The sequence below is a fragment of the Sebastes umbrosus genome, chromosome 8 (assembly GCF_015220745.1).
Source record: "Sebastes umbrosus isolate fSebUmb1 chromosome 8, fSebUmb1.pri, whole genome shotgun sequence".
Classification (NCBI taxonomy): Eukaryota; Metazoa; Chordata; class Actinopteri; order Perciformes; family Sebastidae; genus Sebastes; species Sebastes umbrosus.
In genome coordinates, this window is record NC_051276.1 from 15,427,349 (window position 1) to 15,449,765 (window position 22,417).

Sequence of the window (22,417 nt, forward strand, 5' to 3'; positions counted from 1 at the left end):
ATGTGCCTCCTCTTGCTCGAATAATGCGCAAGGAAAGTTAATTTAGATGTTGAGTGGCAGTGAGGGTTTGTAAGGTTTTACCCCAACTCCTAGTCTGTAATGTACCACAAAGGGCAGGAACTGCGATCTTCGTATAGATTAACTGTTTGAGCCCCACAAAAAAATAGGGATTTCAAGGGTTTGTTGAAGGCATTAGACCTTTATCTTAAAGTCCACCTGAAGTTAGCTGGCATGTTTTTCCTCAAGGACATGCAGGTGCATAGACAAGATGTCCAAAAAATGGAGAAGCACACATGGACAAACTATATATTTCATCCACACAGAATGACCCTCAGACTGCTGCTCTGACAGCATAAAATGGATATTCTTCATTTATGTGGAAGTAAACTTCTTCAAAAGAGCACTGTCAGCCAGTTAGCTTTTTGTCAGATCATTTTTCAACATTAGGTTTATTAACCTACTTTAAGAGCCAATTCATATCTAGAGCCAGCACCATGCATCATGTCTGGATATCATAAAGTGACTTGTATATATGTGTGTGTGTGTGTCCCAACAAATCACACATTAGTTTTAGGACTATTAGGTCCGGCATTACTTGATAGTGGAGAACAATTTTTGTTAGTTGCTTATTATCTTCGCCTTACTGCTTTATTCTCAGGCTTAGTGCCGAGCAGAGTTGATGAGACGAGTCTAACAAGACAAGATGTGCTGCCACACTATACCCTTACTGGACTTGCTGCTGCTGCTGATGATGCACACTTCTTAGTTGTATTTTAGTGTTATTGTATTATACTCATATTGTTTATATTTTTATATTTATATTAGGGCTGTCAAAGTTAACGTAATAACACGTTATCACAAATTTGTTTTAATGCATTAACGCAATCAATCTTTTAGAGGTTGTAGCGGGCTCAGTGAAGAAGGTTAAATAACGCTTCGAACTTGCGCTTAATTTTGGCAAGGAAAAACTGTCATGGTCATTTTCAAAGGGGTGAAAATGGGTTTTATGGGTACCCACGAGTCTCCCCTTTCCAGACATGCCCACTTTATGATAATCACATTCAGTTTTGGGCAAGTCATAGTCAAGTCAGCACACTGACACACTGACAGCTGTTGTTGCCTGTTGGGCTGCAGTTTACCATGTTATGATTTGAGCATATTTTTATGCTAAATGCAGTACCTGTGGGGGTTTTTGGACAATATTTATCATTGTTTTGTGTTGTTATATTGCTCAGATACTGCACTTTTTATCGCTGATATTTATTACCAGTGTTTTATCTCATTCGGGCCTTATTTATTCCTGCAATTATTTGCCTTATTTAACTGCAATTTTGTTATGCTTGCATAAAGTTCTTGATTGACAGAAAATTAATCAGCAACTATTTTAATAATCAATTAATTGTTATTAATATTAGTATTAATAATTAATCATTAGTATTTTGTCAAGCAACAATTATCTAACATTATCTATTTCCAGTATGTTTGGACAAAACAAGCAAAACGTTACCTTGGATTCTTGGACACTATGAAGTGCACTTTCACTATTTTCTGACAAATTTTTGACCCAAAGATGAATCACTTAATTGAGAAAATAATCAGCAGATTAATTGATAATAATCGTTAGTTGCAGCCCTACCCAGGTTGCTGTTAATGAGATTTAGAGATCATGTCCTCTAGTGATGCAGACATTACCTGATAAAGCAGCTTTTTCCAACAGGAGCCCCTTCTCTTGGTGCAGAAATGAAAGCTAACTATGTTTAATATCTACTGCAGGGGTTTACACTGCAGATACTGTGGAGATTCTCCTCCGTCTCACATTTTAACTTATTCACCTCTTTTGTTCTTTTCTGCATTGTTCCATCATCTCATATTCCACTTTTTTTCATTTCATCTTTTTGCCCTGTTTCATCCGTTGTTAGTTATGGTTGATGTCATTACATCTTCTGTATCAGTGGGCCTATCCTGCCAAGATAAAGGTTCTTCTCTGGGATGTGCCCTCCTGTCCTCCTTTCATCTCTTTCTCTCCACACTGCGGTGGGTGTCACTCAACGGGGTTTTCCCACCAAACAGGCAGAGAAAGAGGAAGAAGAGGAGGAGGAAGAGAGGGGAAGGGACCTAGGGGCGCAAGATGGAAATATCAGAGAGGAGAGACGGAGGACAAGAATTGAAAAGAGGGTATGAGGAGGGTATGATGTCGGTGACTATGGGGAGGCGAGGAAAGCTCCATGAAAGCGGCTTGACTGTCCACCAACTGAATGAGCCCCACACTGCTGATAAGGACGATGAAAGGAATAATGATGACAGTGGGGGTGCCAATAGGGTGCTATTTTTAGATGCATTCAGCTCGCCTGCTGTGTATTGTATGAGCAAGTGAAGGTTTCTTTACATGGACCTCTTTGTGCGTGTGCAGGCATGTGCAGAGCTTCATTAATGCAAGGGTGTATGTAAAGGTATGTCCAAGGGTGTATGTGTGTGTGTGTGTGTAGCTTTGCTCCTGTCCTAGTGTGCACATGGGTGTAGGTTTAAGCCACGTGCCATTAGTGCTGACTACAGAACCAGGCAAGAGCTGCAGTGAGGAACTCAACGTGCCCTCTTCATGAACACACTGAAAATGGCTTTTCAACAGCTGTGTGCTTGTGCCTTTGCCTGTGCCTGTGCGTGTGCGTGTGCGAGTGCGTGTGCATGCGTTTGTGTGTGTGTGTGTGCGTGCGTGCATGTGTGTGTGTGTGTGTGTCAATACTGCGGATAGATGGAAGTGTAAGAGGACTGCAGGGCTGTGTGTTTGTGAAAGCAAGCAGAAGAGAGTTATGAGATGAATGTAAACATCCTGTTTTGAGACAAATAGAAGAGAGCAATATGTAGAGTATGGCCATTTTCCTTTTATAATTATACATTTATACAATTATGCATTTGTAATTATGATACTTGAGTAATCATGTAAATCATTTATCAACCAGAAATGCCAAATAACGTGCTTCCAGCTTTTTAAATGTTACTTGCTACTCTGTAGGCAACGGGACAAGATTTTGGTATCGGAAGCGTTCTGGTTTCCGTTTGTAGTCCGAGTAGTATTGACCAATCACATTCAAGCAGGCTTTGGTGGACTGCAGGTAAACAGTCCGTCTGGAGAGCAAAAACGCGAGAAACGCATTGGCTGAAATGTAATCTGGGAACCCACCGGTTATCATCTGACAATGACTTAGCTTTTTATTGGTTTCAAATTATCTTGTAATCTGGCTACTTGTTAAACAATCTGGTCGTACACGTCGTCTATCAACTCAAACTCCAGTCTTGCATCTAAAGTTGCTAATCGGACTGTAAACAATAAGCAGCGCACGGAAGAGGAAGTCTTGGCCCAGATATCCATCGTCAGACCGATAGCCAATGGGTTCAGAGGTTGATTCCAATGTGAATCCCTCATATCCCCAGTCATATTGTCTTGTAGTAATTAGTGCAAACACTTTGGCCACAGAGATGCACATCAGCAGAGATCTAGTAGAAAGGAAATACAGCACATAATGTTAAATGCTGCAGTAGTAATGCTTATTTGCAATTTTTGCCGGAGAATGAGGCTTTTTTGGCCTTTGAAACTCTGACTTGTTGCAAAAGCTGACACAGCTTTGGCACGGTCCCGTCTAATTGAGCAGTAGAAAAGAAGGTGGAATGGCTTGAGGAATGGCTAAGATGTTCATATTGACATCCACCTCCTCTCACTCTTTACTCCAGACTTAATCTTTAATCTGGAAACTGCCTTTCCAGACTGATAAAACGTCACACACGCAAACCTTTACCATCAGCAGCATGACTCCAACCCCACTGAAACCAAGTCAGCGCTGGCCTCAAGGAGGAGTCTCCCTTTGGGGCTGAGTCAGCAACAGCAGGAGGGAAAGAAAGATAGAGAGGGGAGGTGATGGAGAGAAAGGTGGATGCTTTGCCAGCTAAATAACACGCATCAGCCAGTCATAATACCACTTTTCTTGTCCCTATCTGTGTGTCTTTTGTGACATGACATCAGTACAAGGCAGATTGCTGACATCTTTTGTCCTGCTGTTTTACAATACATGCTGCGAACATTAATGTGCGTAGTCTCTTTTAGCATAGCCTTCAGCTTTCTTCCCATCCCATTTTGTGAGTAAAAGTATTCTGCTGATGAGCCAATGATGCCAGCAGGTGTATTTATCTTGTGAATGAATCAAAAGGAAGACAGCTACGATGTTAATGGTGCAAACCTTCACACCAAGCTTGTAGGTGTGTTACATTAACGCTTTTAAAATGTAATTTCCTCTCCTCATCACAGTTCCCTGATTTAAGAGCCAAGTCTATGGTTTTTGGGGGGGCTTCTCTTTTTAAAGGTTAGAAAGACAAATCCATTTTTCTGTGGGATTTGGCAGGCTTAATGCCTCGTTTCTCACCCTCACAGCTCGCTGGCTGCTGTTTTTGTCCTGTTCCCTCCTGAGAATATTACCCTTCAGATTCAATTTCCCCACTGTGAATCTAATCAAGGATACTTGCAATAAAGTTTTCTCTTAAGAGCTATGCAGCAGCCATCTATGGGATTTTATAGCCTATCCACATTATGGCATCGCAGTGTGAACAGTCTCGGGCTTTGGGTGAGGGTTCACTTCAGGTACATTTAAAGGGGACATATCATGCTCATTTTCTGATTCATACTTGTATTTTGGGTTTCTAATAGAACATGTTTACATGCTTTACTGGTCAAAAAACACATTATTTTTCGCAGTCTGCTCTGATTGGCTTGCGAGAAAAATACAGTGCACCTTTGCAAATGTAGTTCTCAAGCTATGGGCGATATATTGTAATGAGCCTGCATGTGACATAGGAAGGGGAGCCAAATCTGAACAGCTTGTTGAATCACATGTTTTCTGATCTAGGCAGTCCACAAAAACCTGACTGGGTCGTCTTATTTCACAGTTTGTGGGTTGGTAGACGCTCCAGATATCCAAATGTATGTGAACAAGCACTGAAAAAGTGAGTTTTTCACATGTCCCCTTTAAGTTAATATAATGCTTAAGAATGTTTGAAACACTTGAAATATGAAATTCCTTAAACCATGACTCAAAAGCTTATTTTAGAAAAAGAACTGTCTTTCTATAATATAAGTGCCTATGTGCCTATGTGTGTGTGTTCACATGTGCAGATGTGCTTGTGCATGTGTTTATAGGTGTGAGTGATAGAAACGGTGACTTACCACAGCAAAAGGGCTTAATGAGTGCTACACGTCGCAGTGATAGAGGGGGGGCATCCATCTTTCTGTCCCAGGAGGGAAGTGGAGAACATGAGAGTACAGCTCTGATATATGACCACCAACTGCTGAGCACACACAGATATGCATATACAGTGTATGCATGCACACATGAACAAGCACATACAAATACACATATAAAATGCAGCCAAGGTCATCTCCATTGTTCCAGCATGTGTGTGTGTGTGTGTGTGTGTGTGTGTGTGTGTGTGTGTGTGTGTGTGTGTGTGTGTGTGTGTGTGTGTGTGTGTGTGTGTGTGTGTGTGTGTGCGTGCGTGCGTGCGTGTGTGTGTGTGTGTGTTATTTTGCATATTGAACCTGCACTGACTGATTTTTTGGCCACTTGGGGGCAGTAGAAACATACTGTAAACACAACATATCTATTCATAAAGTTGATATGGTAAACTTGTTAGAAAATAGTCACATATTTACATATCCATCAGATACGAAGCAACATTAGCATTCATTTGAAGTTGTGTTTATGTCCACCTGATGGAACGCAAGTCCAATAGTCACTTTTATCGCTTATTTTTTGGTCTCCACCAATTTTTGGGGGAAATATGCATCTCTGGTTTTTAGAGCTTTTTTCTCTGAAAGCAGCTACCTACAGGCCATTACACACCGGCGACATTTTTTTTCGTGCGATTGATTCACACATCAATATATTTTTTAGAACTGTTGTTTTTATCATGAATACTTTCAAACAGAACGTGATTATAATGCTGCAAAAAAGTGGCGTAATTTTTAGGTTGGTTTTCTGAGCTTTCGCTCTGCGAATAAAGGCATCAACCAATCATGTTGTGCGAAACCGGTTGAGTTGCGCCTATATTTATGAAACACCAACACAGAGACTCCGTAGTCTGAACCAAGACATATGGAAAGGAGGCTGGGTCACAAGTCATCAACGCTTCATGTCTTTGGGGGTAAAACACATGCGCAGTAAAATCTGGCCTGTACTCGCCGAAATTGAGCCAATCGCGATGCACGACCGCAGCTTCAGTTACACTGTGCATGTGTTATACCCCATACCCAAAGACCCATGTCCGCACGTGACCCAGCCTCCTTTCCATAGGCCTTGGTCTGTACCAGTACGGCAAACTTTGTTACTCCTATCAACCTCGACGGCAGCACATATCAGATCCACTCCTTATGTTCTTACCTTCACAATTCGCAGGCGAGTATTTCGCATTTTCGTGCCGTTTATTCGTCATGCCCGTGGTGTGTAAAGGCCTTACTGCAGATGGAAACAAGGCTGATGAGAGAGACAGAACCAAAACATAAAAGTTGCAGGCTATAAAACCAAAACAGAAGCTACAAGGCTTCGTAGAGCTGAGGGGAACTGGTCATAGTTCTCAGCTGCAACGCTGATATTGTTTTCACCTTGTGAGTCTGCATGTCCTGGAGACACCTACTGTATCAGGAACTACCACAGAGGCAGTTTGAGGACGTTGCCAGGTGTTTATATTTCTGTCTGTCTGTGGACAGATTTTGTCACCGTCATAGTGTCGCAACAGTGTAAGATGCAATCACGAAACTCTTCAGGTGTGTAGTTGAGATTAAAATGAAGGCAGAGTTCGAAGATGAGGGTCAAGGGTGCCGGGAGTAGGGGGCAGGAAGTGGGGAAGTGGCCACTGCCCCTCTACCCCCCCCCCCACACACACTGTACGCCCATGGCCAGATTTAGCGTCACGGCTGGTTTGATACCATCGTGAGATGGATTTTATTCATCTGTGGGTTTATCAATTCAAGTGACACATTTCACACAGTCATATTAGATCTATTGTGAATGTTAAAATATTGATTTGAGTAGCTTTAATATATGGATAGTGTGTATAATGAGCTCTCTTTGCCCCAAACAAATATCACAATATGGGTGCACAGATAACAGTTTTAAAGTTAGAGAGAACATACTGGCATCATATGAAACTAGAAAACATAAGGAATCCATTGATACCAATCATTTTGGCGATGAAAAACTGTCCCTTGGTCCCTTGACCTCTGACCTCAAGATATGTGAATGAAAATGGGTTCTATGGGTACCCACGAGTCTCCCCTTTACAGACATGCCCACTTCATGATAATCACATGCAGTTTTGGGCAAGTCATAGTCAAGTCAGCACACTGACACACTGACAGCTGTTGTTGCCTGTTGGGCTGCAGTTTGCCATGTTATGATTTGAGCATATTGTTTAGGCTTAATGCAGTACCTGTGAGGGTTTCTGGACAATATCTGTCATTGTTTTGTGAGGTTAATTGATTTCCATTAATAAATATATACATTTGCATAAAGCAAGTATATTTTCCCACTCCCATCATGTGATTAATTGGTATTAGATATTTGAATCGATTGAAAGCCCTGTTGAGAATATGTGTTAAAGTGATGGAATTATAAGCAATAATAATAAATCTGAATATTTTCTTCCTTTTAATTAGTAATTTTATAAGTAATATATTTTTAACCTTTGCATTATTAGCAGCAGATGTATTTAATCATTATTTATCAGGTTATCTTATGCAGTACTTCATAATGAATTTATTTCAACATGTATCGTTTGAGAATGTTTTAGTCCAGGCCAAACGCTGCATATTGTGTTTCTGTGACCTCAGGCTTTTCAGTGACAAAACAATTACTTCCATCACTTGTGAACATCTAATCATATTGGCGTTCAGTTTGAGACATGATGCTCTGTGTGGCTAGACTACACACTACATGCTGATTATCAGTGGACAGTAATACATTCTGTCCAGTATCATGATAGCCGTGTCCTGGTCTAAAGACCTACATGTATTGTCCACACCGATGTCTGTGGCACAGCAGCTGTTCCTGTTGGTTTAGTCTTGGCATTGCGCTTTGGCTACACTTATTAAAGCATGTAACGTTCATGCTACACTTGGCAGAAGCGTTCGCTGGAGTGGTTGGTGGTTCTGTCGAAGTGATGACGCGAATCCGGGTAATCCACCGGCTGTTCCACTATGCTTGTGCGCGGCTCGGGGCCGGCCCCATACAAAAGAGCAGACCTGAAAAGCACCATAATGAGGCACCGGCTGAAAGAAAAGGCATGTCTCTTTCCATTTTTCTGAGCGACAAGAAAAGAGCAGCATAAAAGAATAGAGGACAAGAAAGAAAGATGAAAATAAGCCTCACAAATCCAGGTTTTTGGCTGCGCTGTCTCTTTGAGTTTATCTTTTTTTCATGCATGTGTTTTATTATGGTAATGAAATGTTGGATAAAAATAGTCTGGGATGGAAGAGCAACGGTTTTCAATGGAAAAAAAGGGAGAAAAATAGAGGGAGGGGCAGGGTGTGCAGCTAAATGTCATTGATAAAACATAAAGAAATTTAAATTCTCTCTACCCTCCATTTCTGTCTTCTCTTTCTTTTCATCTCTTCTTTCTTTCACAAAGCTTCAGCACAAACGTCACAATCCATGGGTTCACACAAAACATGAAAACACTGTTCACTCTTTGTTGTATCATAGTTCAACTTCAGAGTGCTCCAACGACAGTAAACACTGTATATCATTGAAATTGTAGCTGCCTGGAATCAAATAATGCTTTGGATGTTTTTTTCTCTTTTATCTTTTTCATCTCCCACTGCCAAAGAAAAATAACAAAAGATGACTCCAGATTACTAACATTCACAGGGTTTGCTGCAGTCCTATAAATGTTTACATTTAGTATACTGGTGTCAGTAGGCACTCCTACCCACGCCCTCGAAAGGTCCTTTTGTTAAAACACACTCCTCTGCTTGCCGCCTCGACAATCCCCCGATAAGTATTCTCTGAGGAAGACAAAAAAAAGGTACAAACAGAGCTGAAGATCAGAAGAGGTTGTACTTTCTCTCCTCTACAGAGGACATCAAAGCACTCTGTCCTCTGTGTGCTGTGATGTTAATCTTTCTGCTTTAATGACCTCTGACCTCCACAGGCTCAGAGCAGCGGGTGGGACCAGGAGGAGTCAGACAGGGTGGACAAAATAACAGGAACACCTTATTATACTGCATAATGATATCCAATGCAGTAGTTCTGCCATAACCTATTTTGAAGTCTGTTTTTGTATTTTTGTTCAGTCAGTGCTGCAGAGGGTCTACTATTCCCACTATTGTGGCTTCATGATTTTTGTATTTGAGACATTACTTTGACTAATTTGTGTAGCTGCCTTTGTAATTGGGGCCCAATTATAACAAAACAATCTCCAAAAGGGAGCTAGCTATGGGTGTCAGCTTTGACAGCAGCCAGACATGGAACATTTTTGAAAGTGTTTGTAGGTTATAAGAGGCCAGATTACACATCCAGCTGATATGTAGCAACATAAGGATTAATTTGGAGTCGTGTTTGTATCCATGTGGCTAAATGAACTGTGTTCACCAGATACTGTAGTCATAAACTTAGTCTGTCTGCTGTTCGGTGCTGAACAGGTAGTGTACAGTGAGTTTTTAATGCTTGTTTTTGCTGAAAACATCTGTCTGTTACATGTAGAAAAAAACACTGAGGCGGTGAGAGTGAACCAAAAAAGTAAAGTAACGCCGAATGCACACCCGGCAGCAGCGAAGTCACAGGATCTGTTTACTGATTGGCTGCGGGTCCTCTCTGGCCGCACTTCGCCGCTAAAAGTTAAACTTTTCCCAACTTTTGTTTGGCCGCACTTTGCTTCAGAATCAAACTGCCGCAGCTCGCTGAGCTCAGGAGTGGCCGCCACAGTTTTCCATAGACGTTGCATGGCAGCTCTCCGCAGGCCGCGCTTCGCCGCTGCTCTGGTGTGATTTCAGCATACGATGTGTGCTGGAAAACCAAAACAATGAGCTGCAGAGTCAGGTGATGATTCTCTGTGGGTTTGTCACCATGATGACCACTTGAATACACATTTTAGCCATTGTTGATATACATGTACTGATATAGCTGCTTTAGCAACACTACAAACTACAGTCAAAAATGTCCATCAAGATGAATCAACACCTCTCACCTTCTGTATGTGTCTCCGAGGCATCCTTACTGCTAGTGTACTGGCCTCCCGTTGTACACAGATGGAGGCAGAGTGGACAGTAAAGGATGCAGAGCATGACTTTGCTCGTTCACAAGCGTGCACTGAACAGGTAGAGAGTGAACGCGAGTCCAGATGGAGAGTTAGAGAGAGAGAGTTTAGAGGTGATAGGTGGAGGTGACTGCAGCATCTTTCTCTTTCATCCCACCTGGCGGCTTCCACCTGTGCTCCTCCAGAAAGCACCTCTCCTCTGCTGATGGAGCTCGGCCTGGTTGCTGCCAGCTCTCTGCCATGCATTATTTATCAGATCTGCAGAGTTCTCTTGCTCATTCTCATTCGGTTGTTTCTTAACTCTCTCTCATGTCGGAGATTGAAGTCTCCTCTTCTGTATCTGCACTCATTTACGCCTGCTTACATGTAAAACCTCTCACCCAAATGTTTCAAGCAGGGATGTTTTATTTATTCGCTTTTTTGTGTGTGTGTGTGTGTGGAATTATAGGATACCTTTTTTATAATGCAGCAAAGTGTTTTTCTTAATTTAAGTTGTGGGCTGCCCTCTCTTAGTTGATTAGTCGACTAATTGGTCGTTTTGGTCTTAGTCGACTAAGATTTCTTTAGTCGATTAGTCATTTTTTATGCTTTTTTCATGCTGAATGATTTATTTCCAAGGAACTTATGGGCACATCTCTGGTAAACACAAGATTTAAAGTGGTGCTTTTGTGTGATTCCTTGTGGAGAAACTCAGTTTTACAGATCTGTCGATAAAATCAACTAATCGATTAGTTGACAAAATCGTGTGAGTGTTTGTCGACTAAGAATTTCTATGGTCGAGGACAGCCCTACTGAATATGCAACATATTATGATCATGAAATGGCAAATGTATGCAAAAATACTATAAAACAGTAAAATAAATCAATTAATTAACCTACTGTTACACATTACACCAGACACACAACTTTTCAAGTAAAACAAAAACATGAGTAACTTATTTTATTTGTTTTGAATTGCAGTTTGAATCCTTCACTGACTTTAGTTTTGATCGTATAATCACTTTGTTTAATCCACTGATAAATGGTATTGACTTATCGCCCATTGACTTAACACATTTGTAAGTGAAGTACAGTAAAGTGCTACTGTATACTAGGGGTCTAACCATACATCGATCTGGATCAGTATATACGTTCAATGATCAACGATACAATATCATTGATGCAAACTGAAAATATCGATACATATCATCATCTTTAAGATATGCTTTTATTTTGAAATTCCCCACATTACATTCATTATTTTTATTAAAAAGAATAGATTGTTTTTCATTTTAATGTCTGGAAGAGCTCAGTAATTAAATTGTCAAATCTGAGTTGCTTTTTGTGAGTTGATATAAATGTAACTGATTGTGTTAAATAATCATATGGTATCGTCTCATATCGATCGAAGGCCCCTGAGTTGAATCAAATTGAAATTATATTGTGGGGGACTTTGTGATATCAGCTAATATCGTATCATTGTCCAAAGAATCATTACAATATCGTATTGTGATGAAACTGGTGATTTGCACCCCTAATGTATACTGCAATGTTAGGTACAGTTTAGCCCCAATTAGGACTAGATATCAAACCTCAATACATTATGTTTAGTACTCAAATGTGTCTGTGATATAAAAAACAATTATACAAAACTCATCACTTGGTCACAAGACAACATTGAATATTTCAGAAGTTTAGCTGGGAAAAGCCTTTTGTAGAAACCAGTTTTATGTTTCTCAAAGTAAGGTATCAAGAGAAGTATCTGTTTGGTACCAGAACGTCGGTAAGGTATCGGTAGTAGTATTGGAAATGGTCAAACAATAACCAGCCCCAGTGCAATATATTCTGTACCTGCTTAATCTCTCCTAGTTTCCACTTTTATAAGTTCCTGTTTAGCTAATGGACACCCCATTCATGTAGCCTTTGTGTGTACCGTCTCTTACTTTAATCAGCCTTGTAGTTCATCACATTAGAGCCGTATCCTCTGTGATGTGTTCAGTTAAGTAGTGTTGAAATAAGAACTGGAGACGAGATAAATCAGCTGCCTTATGGGATTCTGAGAAGAGCTCTTTACTGTCCAGCACCTCAGTAATGCTGCCGTCTTGTTATAACTCCACTTGACTTTCTTTTCTTTTTTCTTTTTTTCTTAGGAGTTGAATAATTTAGTAGGGGTCCATTTAGTTTAGATACTGTGTCAGCCTTTCACAAGGAGCATTGGCCTAGTTTGACTCATGGCATTAGAGCTTTGATTACTTGATGTTTCTCCTGCACTTGAGGGTAATGGACGGAAAGGTGGACGATCAAGAGAGAAGCACTGCGGGGCTAAAACAAACCCGACTGATGAATAGGTTGTTTTGAGGAAGGCGCTTGGTTCTTAATGCTACAGTCATTTGTATATCACAGCTCCTTTGTACCTTATTGTTCTCACAGTGTGAGTTATTGAGGCGGTGCAGGTCCATTGAGCAGCAGGGAGTTGTATCTCGCTGTGGAGGGTTTATTCTAATGAAAGCTCTGTGCAAACTGCTTGCCAGTTTCTTATGAAACCCGGCAACTCAACCAGTTATATACATACACGTTTATTAATAATCAACCCTGCCTCAAATTTTAATATCTTTATGCTGATTTTGTTAATGGCATTTTTTTTAAATTTCTGGCCTTGTATTGAGGTTCAAATATGAAATGACTTTTATTTAATATGAAAAACAGCATGCCAATAGTATGGACAACCTACTGGCCAATTTTTTGTTTAGACATGAACAATTAATACAATCAAAAACCTCTTTTAAGTATTAATTCAGGGCTTTTAGCTTTGTAATTTCCTTCCTAGCTCGTGTCCACACACTGCAAATGTTTCACAGGTTATTTTATCACTTTAGAAATGATCCCGAGGTTTAAGCGTTACAAAACTCCCACACTGCTACAAACAAAACAAACAAACAAAAATCATGGATTTCTGGATTTGCTGACCTTTTGTTTCACCTCTGGCAAGTACAGGAAGGATTCATGCTATCCATTGCCAAATGTCAACAATGCTTCATCTTATGCAGAGTCTTTTTCTTCCCTCAGATTTCACTTTTAGTTCATTACAGTAGTCCAGTGGCGATTTAAAACCTCTCAGGGTGACATATTGTATTATTAGTCTGTGGTCTTACAGCCTTGCACCCAAAATGTGGGTTCGCATAGATCATTTAAGTCATCAGATGTGCAAACATTTCGATTTTGTATTGTTTTCAAAACCTCTCTCAAACTACCAGATGGTGGCACTAGAACAAGCAGATTAGCTTATTGTGAAGTAACCTTACACATGTCTCTGGGTAACTGCAGGAAGGCTAATTAATCGGGACATGCGTGATGAGTTTTTATGTGATATTGTTGTGGGCTGCTTTTGTATTTTACTGTTTTATCCGTGTGTGAATTTAAATCAGATGGGCTGATCTGAAGTGGACTGTAATCATCTCTGGTGGGTGAACCTGTTGTAAATTGACCGCAGCAGGCTCGGTTGACTGTCAGTATATCAGTATGTGTAGTGAATGTGAAATCATGTCAGGCAGCTGTAGTCTACAACTTCATGTGGAAGCAACGGTGTCTTTTTGTCAGAATCAGAATGATCTTTATTGTCATTATACTCAGGTACAATGAAATGTCGCAGGCTTGTCTCGTTGTAGTTGAGGATTAAAACAAATAAATAAAAGCAGTGATAAAAACAGTAATATCAGCAAAAAGATAGAGCTAGTTAACTTAAATTTAAATTTACAAATTTACAAAGGTACAAATTTACAGAGGTCAAAAAAATCTTTGTTTATAATAATTTGTAATAATTTGTTGTCTTTGGTAAATATGTATGTCTGATGAAGGAAAAGACTGTGACCTAGCTGGGGAAAAATGTCAAATGTGTGTTTTAATTTCACATATTTGCCTCTTTACATCTTCATCCAGTAGAAGCACATTTTTATTCCGTTCCAATACTCTACTAAGTATTTCTCCATCTCTATTTCTCTGCTCCACCTGAGGTCATCTGTGTCAACATACAACAGACGATGCTTGTGACAAAAGAAAACACCGGGATAGCCTCATGTTATGTTCTGTTTCATCAGTGCCCCTCTCTCAGTGGATTACTTTCTAATCATTCTTCCACTTCTCTCTCTCACAAACTCTTCTGTCTTTAATATGAGCCTTCCTCTGACTTGCACTCGTCACTCTTCCGACTCCTCAGGTTTATCCTCAGCTCTGCATCTGCGGTTGAAACTGTGAAGGATAAGCTGCGACTCTGGAGAGGTAACATGAGGATGTGTCCTTTTTCTTTTCTACCTGACTCATATTGGTTGTCGTATGCTTGTCTTGGAGTTTGATGTAAAGTATACCCCAAATACCAAGAGGCTCCTAGTTAGTTGTCCAGAGTGTTATCCCTTTATCCCTCTAATCTGCAGCGTAACGGTTTGATTTCCCTCTGTGTATCTGTTCGCTGCCCTGAGGCTCCCAGAGGCTCAGCAGCAAATGGCCTGTTACTCTTATCAGCACCTCTCTCCCCCTCCGCATCACTCCGTCGGCCCCCTCCTCCTCTTCCTCCTCCTCCACCCCTTCACCCCTCCCTCCCTGTCATCAGTAGCCGTCTGCTACTTAATCCAATTATTCTTTTAAGCTGACACGCTCTGTAACTCACCACAAACTCTGCGGATGACGCCGCTGTGCACGTACACACAGCAACGCACACACACCCCTCCACATGCACAGAGCATTTGTTACTGTGAATATTTCTCACAGATGATGCTTTGAGAGTAAAAACGGATCAAATGTAGCATATGCACTACTGTGCTTTCTGGTTGTACATTGTATAGTCGCCCCCCATCTGCTTGTTTTGTCTATTTTCAGGTGTCCCAACAGAGGACTTTGGCCTCTGTTGTCACCCTCTGATTCACTGTACCCTTGAGGTGACTCTGTCTTTGCAGACACAACACGTTACACAGAAGGTCCTGCTCTCTCTTTGTGTGTGTGTGTATCTCTGTCCTTATGGGGATCACATGTCCTCACCAGCGTAGAAAGATGTGGAAATCCTCAGAGAAGAGGACATTTTGTCTGTTATTTTTTCAGGTTAGGAACTGGGGTTTACAGATAAAATTAGATCCAGAATAAGTTTATGATGCAATTAATGTTAGTTTAGGGTCAGGACTTTGGTTTAGGTTAGGCTTCCGTTAGGGTATAGGAGCCAGTGTACTGCATCAGATCTGCTTATCGAATGGTCGAATATCTTTGTTAACCCCCTCCCCCCCCACACATCTTTCCGACTTTCGATTAGGGAGGGCTGTGTCCGATAACGCTGAACGATTTTGAAAATATATCTAATTGTGATCATTTTGACTGATATTGCGATGTGATTTGCAATATTATAGGAAATGTATTTTTCTCATCAGAGCAGACTGAGCTTTTTCAGGATGGGGGCTTAAAGAAACAGGCGCTAAAACGGAGCGGTTCAGACAGAGGGTGAATACAGGTATATTCAGACACAGTATGGGAAAAATAAAAATGTTTTTTGAACATCAAAGCATGTAAACATGTTCTAGTAGAAACCCAAAATACAAGCATGAACCTGCAAATGAGCATGATATGTCCCCTTTAAGTCTGTAGAATGACATACATTTCACTTTTAACAAATATGCAATTTTAAAATTGCAGCAGGCCATATTGCATATCATAATTGTGGGGCGCTCATGTCCAACCATTTTTGTAACGTCTCACTAACCTTAATGGTTAGGCATGTAGTAGGTTCTTATAAGTATTGCATAAACGTGTGTGTGTGTGTGTGTGTGTGTGTGCCTGTACATGTACATATGTAATATCCTCACTTTCTCTGTTTGTGTTGTGTGTTAAAGAGGCCGATCTACAGTTTTCTCCTCCAGTCAACAGTTTGTGTGCTAAATGGCCCTTCAGTCTGAAATAAATGTTATTTTGCAATGTCATGGTATGACAGCCCACATCACTGCATCTTAAAAACACAACACAAATACCGCAAAATTGCTGGCGTAAAGCAAATAGTAAATGTACAGTAGCAGCCATGACAGGGTAATTAATCCCCCCGCATTCTGCGATTTCACCCCGGTGTAAATCTTGACAAGTATTTCTGCCGCAAAGGGGGCAGCGAGCGTCACAAAAGGAGCTGCGCTCGGTTGTTTTTGGTGCTGACGTGACAACAGTCAGGAGTAACAGATGGGGTTTGTTGTGTGTGTGTGTGTTATTGTGTATGTGTGTTTCAGGGTGACCGGGACTAGAGCCGGCTACAGTGTGTGTTTGATCTGAATCTAAACAGAGGAAGTGTGAGCAGGACTGATCTGCAACCTCCCCTCTGTCTGTCTGTCTGTCTGGAGGAAGACGTTTGTGAGATTGTCTGTCTGATTGGAGCAGACAGTCTTGTTGCCTTTCTGGGAAAAATCAAGTGTTACCTGGGGACTGTCTGGAGCTTGTTGACAAGTCTTTTATGAATTACTGTTTCAACCATTCTTGCTGCTTTTCACACTATCTGACAGTCTGCGTGCATATTGTGAAGAAAGTTTCTTTGTACACTGTTTCTCTATGCATCTCAGTCAGAGGCCAGACTTGGCCTCACTGTATGTTTTTCTCTCTTGTTGTTGTTGTTGTTGTTGTGTTAAAGATATTTCATATGTTGTCTTTTGTACTGCACAAATGTGGTTGCACATTTCTATATGTGAACTTTGGGTAAGTACACTACATTTTGTGTCCAGGTGCACAATCGTGATTGTGAAAAGGACTCACTCCGATGTGTAGGTTGCAGCTGATCCATCTGTGAGCAACACACCATCAACATCAGATCCTCCTCCCATCTCGCCATCAGTGTGGCGTTGCCCGGCGCTCATCACTGTATGTGTGATATCCTCCTCATGTCGTGCCATATCGTGCTTCCACACTCATACCTCTCATCCTAACCTGACCCGTTTCCCACGGGGAGAGTTTTTCGGGGGAGGGAGGGTTTGGAGCAGCAAGGTGGGGTGGGATGGGGTGGGCTGGTTCCTCTTCCTGCTCTCTTCCTCCTCTCCCTCCCTCCCTCCCTCCCTCCCTCCACCTTGTTTTCTACCTGTGTCTTAATATAATGTTCCTCTTTGAATCTTTCTCATTTCCTTGCCATTGTTTTCTGTCCTCTCCTCCTCTCCCTTCCCTCTTCTCTTCTGTCTCTCCGTCCCTCTGCTTCTCCCTGTTGCGATTAACTGGGCTCTGTCTTTATGTCGTATGTCCTTTTAGGCCCACGCCGTGCATCGCTGGCTAATCGATCAGGACAGTAGTGTGAGCTCTGAGATGCCGGATGGCCAAGGAGTATGGCACTTTGATGATGAAGTAAATATCTGCAACACGTATATCTGGCTTTTTTCCTATTTCTATATATCTATATGTATATATATATATTATGTATTTATGACCATCTTGTATCTGTCACTTAAAGTTTGTGTCACTGTTGCTCTGCTGTTGTTGTTGTTTTTATCTTTATCTCTTTTTGTTGTGTGTTGCTTATGGTATTGTAGTTCTGGTTCCTTTGACTTTCTAGTGTTGCTGTTGTGCTGTGAGCTGACTCAGTCAGGTGTCGTGGGATCAGGCTGGAGCTTTTTCTTTGTTCCCGTCCTTGCTTGACGTATTGTACTAACTTGCTGATTTTTGATTTTTTCATTTGGTTGTTTTTCTTTTGCGTTTCTCTTTTTCCTTTTAGTCTCACACATTGATATAAAACATGAGTGTGTTTCTGTATCTATATTCACATCTATATCGGTGTCTGTGATTTATCTGAAATTAATGTTCTCAAGCAGCATATTAACATGGCAAGAGTCCACGGGCAAAATATCGATTTGACATATTTCCTATCGAGTTTTTAGCACGTCTGCGTATGCTTCTACACTAAGTACTCCACACAACACAGGCTCACAGTAGTGATAACAGACAACAGTCAGAGTATTTTTCCTGTGGGTTCTTCTGATTTATAAAATATGCTTGTGTCATTTGTACCACTGTGTTCGTGTTTAGGGTTAAAGCAAAACACATGCAGTGTGTGTGTGTGTGTGTGTGCGTGTGTGTGTGTCGGAGAGAGAGAGAGAGAGAGTGAGAGGGAAACAGAGGAAGTGTGTGAGAGATATGTGTGTGTTTTGAGGGGCGACCTCTTGACTCTTATCAGTGTGTTTGTGTGCATGCTTTATTTCCGTCTGTGCATGGCCTCAGACTGTGTATTAGTATCAGATGTGATTTGAATGTCCGTCTGTGTTGTGTCTGTGCTTCAGTCTGTGTTGGTGTGTTTTCCATTGTGCTGTTTCTGCTGTACGTAGATGTTGTGGCCGGTGATGCCTGTCTTTGCCCGAGCCTTTGATGTTGTCCGTGCTGTGTTTGTGTATTGTGGCTGTTGTGTATTTCCTGTTTGTCATGTGCTGTGCCTGTGTTTTGTCGGGTTTTATCTGTTTGAAACAGTCAGGGACACGTTTGCCAAAAGTTTTATTGCACCTATCTAATAGATGATCTTGAGTCCATTTCCACTCTGTGGAGGAGAGATCATCTAAGTGCAATAAAGCTGCTGGGAAACTTGTTCCAGGCGACCCTTGCCCATGATGATTTCCCCTCAAATCCTACCTCCTCCTTTGCTCTCATGTCAAAATCCCAAACCTACTCTCCCGATCTCCATATTGCTCCCAAACACTCCGGAGCATCACTGGCTTAACCTTTAATGAAACTCAATCAAATTTGGAAATGTAGAGACAAAAAAGGAAAAAAACATTGCGTGAACACATTTACCACAGAATGAAGATAACACACAGTTTTCCCAACAAACAACAATATGGAGTATTGTCTTTCCCTCGGTGATGCTCATGAATGCGTGCATTGGCCAATTGTACTTTTCCTTTTTTATTTTGAATTTTCTTTTACCTTTTGTGTGAATGAGTGAAAGAAGAGATTTGTTTGTCTTTATCTGTCAGTTAGGACTATAATAGAAGTAAAGACTGTAGACCCAGTCTAATGTTCTTCAGGTTTCTAAATAATACCAACCTGGGAAGCAAGTAGGACCCACTAACAAGAAGTGAGGACACAGACTATAGAATAGTGGATACAGAGGGAGTATGGTGATTGCTGGGTGGGAGCAGAGACATATGAACACCTGGTATGTTCCAGAGTACAGAGAGAAACAGTGGCGCAGTGATAGAGCTGAAGAGCCCAGTGCCCCTCGCTGGCCCTTAGCCAACACAGCAGCAGCATAAACCAAATCCCTGCAACAGGGTGTCTTCTTCCTCAACTAGTGTCTACTAGAGAGTGATACAGTGTCCCTTTCTGCCAGCAGCCCTCAACTCCTCCTTTTACTGCCCCTGTCCTGCATCTTAAAGGAAAACTACAGTTTATTACAACGCTTAAATTTAGTTTTGTTGCAGCTCCGGCCATCAGTTCAATCTATCAGAGAACATTGTTCACACCAAAGAAATTAATGAGATCTGAAAATGTAGCAGAATTGCTAAAACAAAATAGGTACAAAACAAACACAAACGGTCAGACGATACAGGATGTAAACAAGCCGAGATTTTAGTGTGATTATCTAAAGAAAAGTCACTAATAATCACCTCATTGCCCAGGAAAACTGTGCATGCACAACTTACGACGACGCCAGTCAGCATTTTTAGCATAGACCACCATTATAAAAGAGACGCCTGTAAAATTGTTGACAGGAGCAGACCAATTGCGACCAAGGTCACTTACTACTTGTAAAACTTTAGCAGAGCTTACAAAAGGCATTTTTTTTAAATGTGCATGACGGCATCCAGATGTAAAGTCCAAGAAGAGAGAACTTTTTTTGGCTTAAGGTGTCTACACATGATCAGCGGTAAAATCGCTCTGCGCTGGCTGTGCCATTGTTTTCCTATGGAGAGAGCAGTGCTGCCCGACTAGACGGAAGCGCTACCCTTGGCGTGGCAGACCGCTCAAAATCGCCACCAAGCTCTGCGCTCAAATTAAAAATTATTTCAACTTTGACCTTGGTTACCGCTGACCTTTCAAAGCGCAACCAATGAGAACATCTGCAAAAAGTTGCTGCTTTCTGAGATCTCAGCAATGAATTTGGTGAAAAAATCTTATGATAACTGATAGATTGATGGCAGAAACAAAGAAAATAAGTTTTTCTTTTAAAGGTCGCTCCAGATAAATTTCATTATTCTCAGCTGTCGGAGACCGCTGAGTCAAAAAGCATTTAGAATATTGCAGATTGGTCAGTCAGCAGCTCGGTGATATACAACTCCCAGCAGCCCTCCCAAACCATGACTCTTTCCCTGAGGGCTGATTTAATTTACACCAAAATCTAACGCTTCATCAAACGCCCCGTCCCGCCCCACCCCCCTCCTGTAAGACACAACTGTGAGATGTCAGAGGTCTGTGTAAAGGCCCCGTCCCCTTTGCCACCATTAATAGTTAGTGGGCCTGGAGAATACCCCTCATCATCCCACAGCTCTAATTACCCCTCAGTGGGTCCTTGGAGACAGATGCTCAGGGAGCCAAGCCCCATTCGTCACAGTGCGGCTTCATGGCAGACTCGATATGAAAAAAAAGCAAACTGTCACACTCTGCACTGTCACATAAATTCTCCCCCGTCTCAGTTTCTCTTTTCCAGCTGCTCCCCCAGCCCACTGTAGATGCAGACTACATTAGGAAGCCCATTCATGTCCAGCCACCAGCAGTTGGCTGTAATTTGTTTCGGCTAGGGGGGCAGAGTTTAATTTACATGTGAAAGGCCATGGCGCATTCAAATATTGTAACTCTCATTTTTGTCCCAGGGTTATTGATACCAGCTTCACAGAATTCAGATTAAAGGTGGAGGGGGCTTTACTGCTATTGTGCAAAACTGCAGAAGTCGTGTAATAATGTCTCAGTTGGCCAGATACCAACTCCAGGAGGAAGACAGGAGAGCAGGATTCTCCTCGTCTTGCTGACCCATTAAGAACTGATCTTTTCTGGCTTTTTGCAACAGTGAGACGCCTCATGGGAACAATCTGGCCTACAAAGAGTACTTTCAATGGAGCCATCCAAAGTAACTAAAACCTAAATGGCTTTATAAATGCAGACCACACCTACAGAACAGGTTCACTATACTGGGTTGAAAGGTTCCTCTTTAAAAGTGGAAATGTCAAACTCTGAGTAAGAATTCAAGTAGCATTGCAGGCGGCAGCATTTTCTTTACAAACAGTAACTGAACACAGTTATGATAATTAAAGTGCTTCGATCCAGCACATTTCACAAATGCGTACAAGATGTTTTACACTAGTATAATTCAGTTAAAATCAATTCAATTCAATTCAAATCACTTTATTTGTCCCCAAGGGGCAATTGTAGATGCTCGTAGAGTAGTACAATTAACAACACAATACAGGAAAAGTATAAGTACATAAGTATAAATGGGGCCCATAACAGGATGCACATGAAAGATGTGATGCTTTTGCCATACGCAGGTCACTGTATCATGCAATATGGATATAACCAGTTCAAACTGAACAGAAATGTACTTAATTTGTATCATTTTGTCTGAAAGCAATGTGAAGACACATTGAACTTTCCCCTCAATGTTTAGCTGGTTGCGCACAAGGATTCAAGGAACCCTTGTCTACACTGCCCTCTCTTCAAAATCTGATTAAACCTTTTTACTTTTTTCACCTGTGACGCCTCCTAAACTTTTACACTTCTAATCTATTTATACTAAGTCAATTTATTTTACTTCAATTCATGTCTTTTTGCGACTTTTCCCACCTTTTCAAACAGTTTTTACTTTGGTTGACCTTTTAAACAGCACCATTTGTTTTCTTTTTCTATTGAAAATGTAGGCACCTTCGTTATCATCAGTTTGAGTTTTTGTGTGACAAAAAGAGAGAGAGAAACTGAGCGACAATCAATGTGCATGCATGCGAGCATGTGCATGTGTTTTAGGTGAATGCGCATGGTAAAGGTTGAAGTATACTCCAAAAGAAGTGCTGGTCTGAAAGCCGTAGTAAACTCCTTTGCGATGGACAATCTTTCATGCCAAGTGTCAAGTGTGTATACAGTCCGCGTAAAAATGTGCCCAGTTCCTCCACAAATTTACACCCGATCGGCCTTAGCAGTGATGAAGACCTGATCGGCTGTCTGAGAGAGATGG

At 41.3% G+C, this 22,417-nt stretch overlaps 1 protein-coding gene across 1 annotated transcript in view; it reads left to right on the plus strand.

Annotated features, from left to right (window-relative positions):
* ank1a (ankyrin 1, erythrocytic a) overlaps positions 1-22,417 on the plus strand; it is a 125,470-nt gene that overhangs the window by 47,145 nt on the left and 55,908 nt on the right. Inside the window, exon 6 of the mRNA XM_037777678.1 lies at positions 17,521-17,613. Coding sequence (XP_037633606.1) covers positions 17,521-17,613 — 93 coding nt within the window. The remainder of the gene's footprint in view (positions 1-17,520; positions 17,614-22,417) is intronic.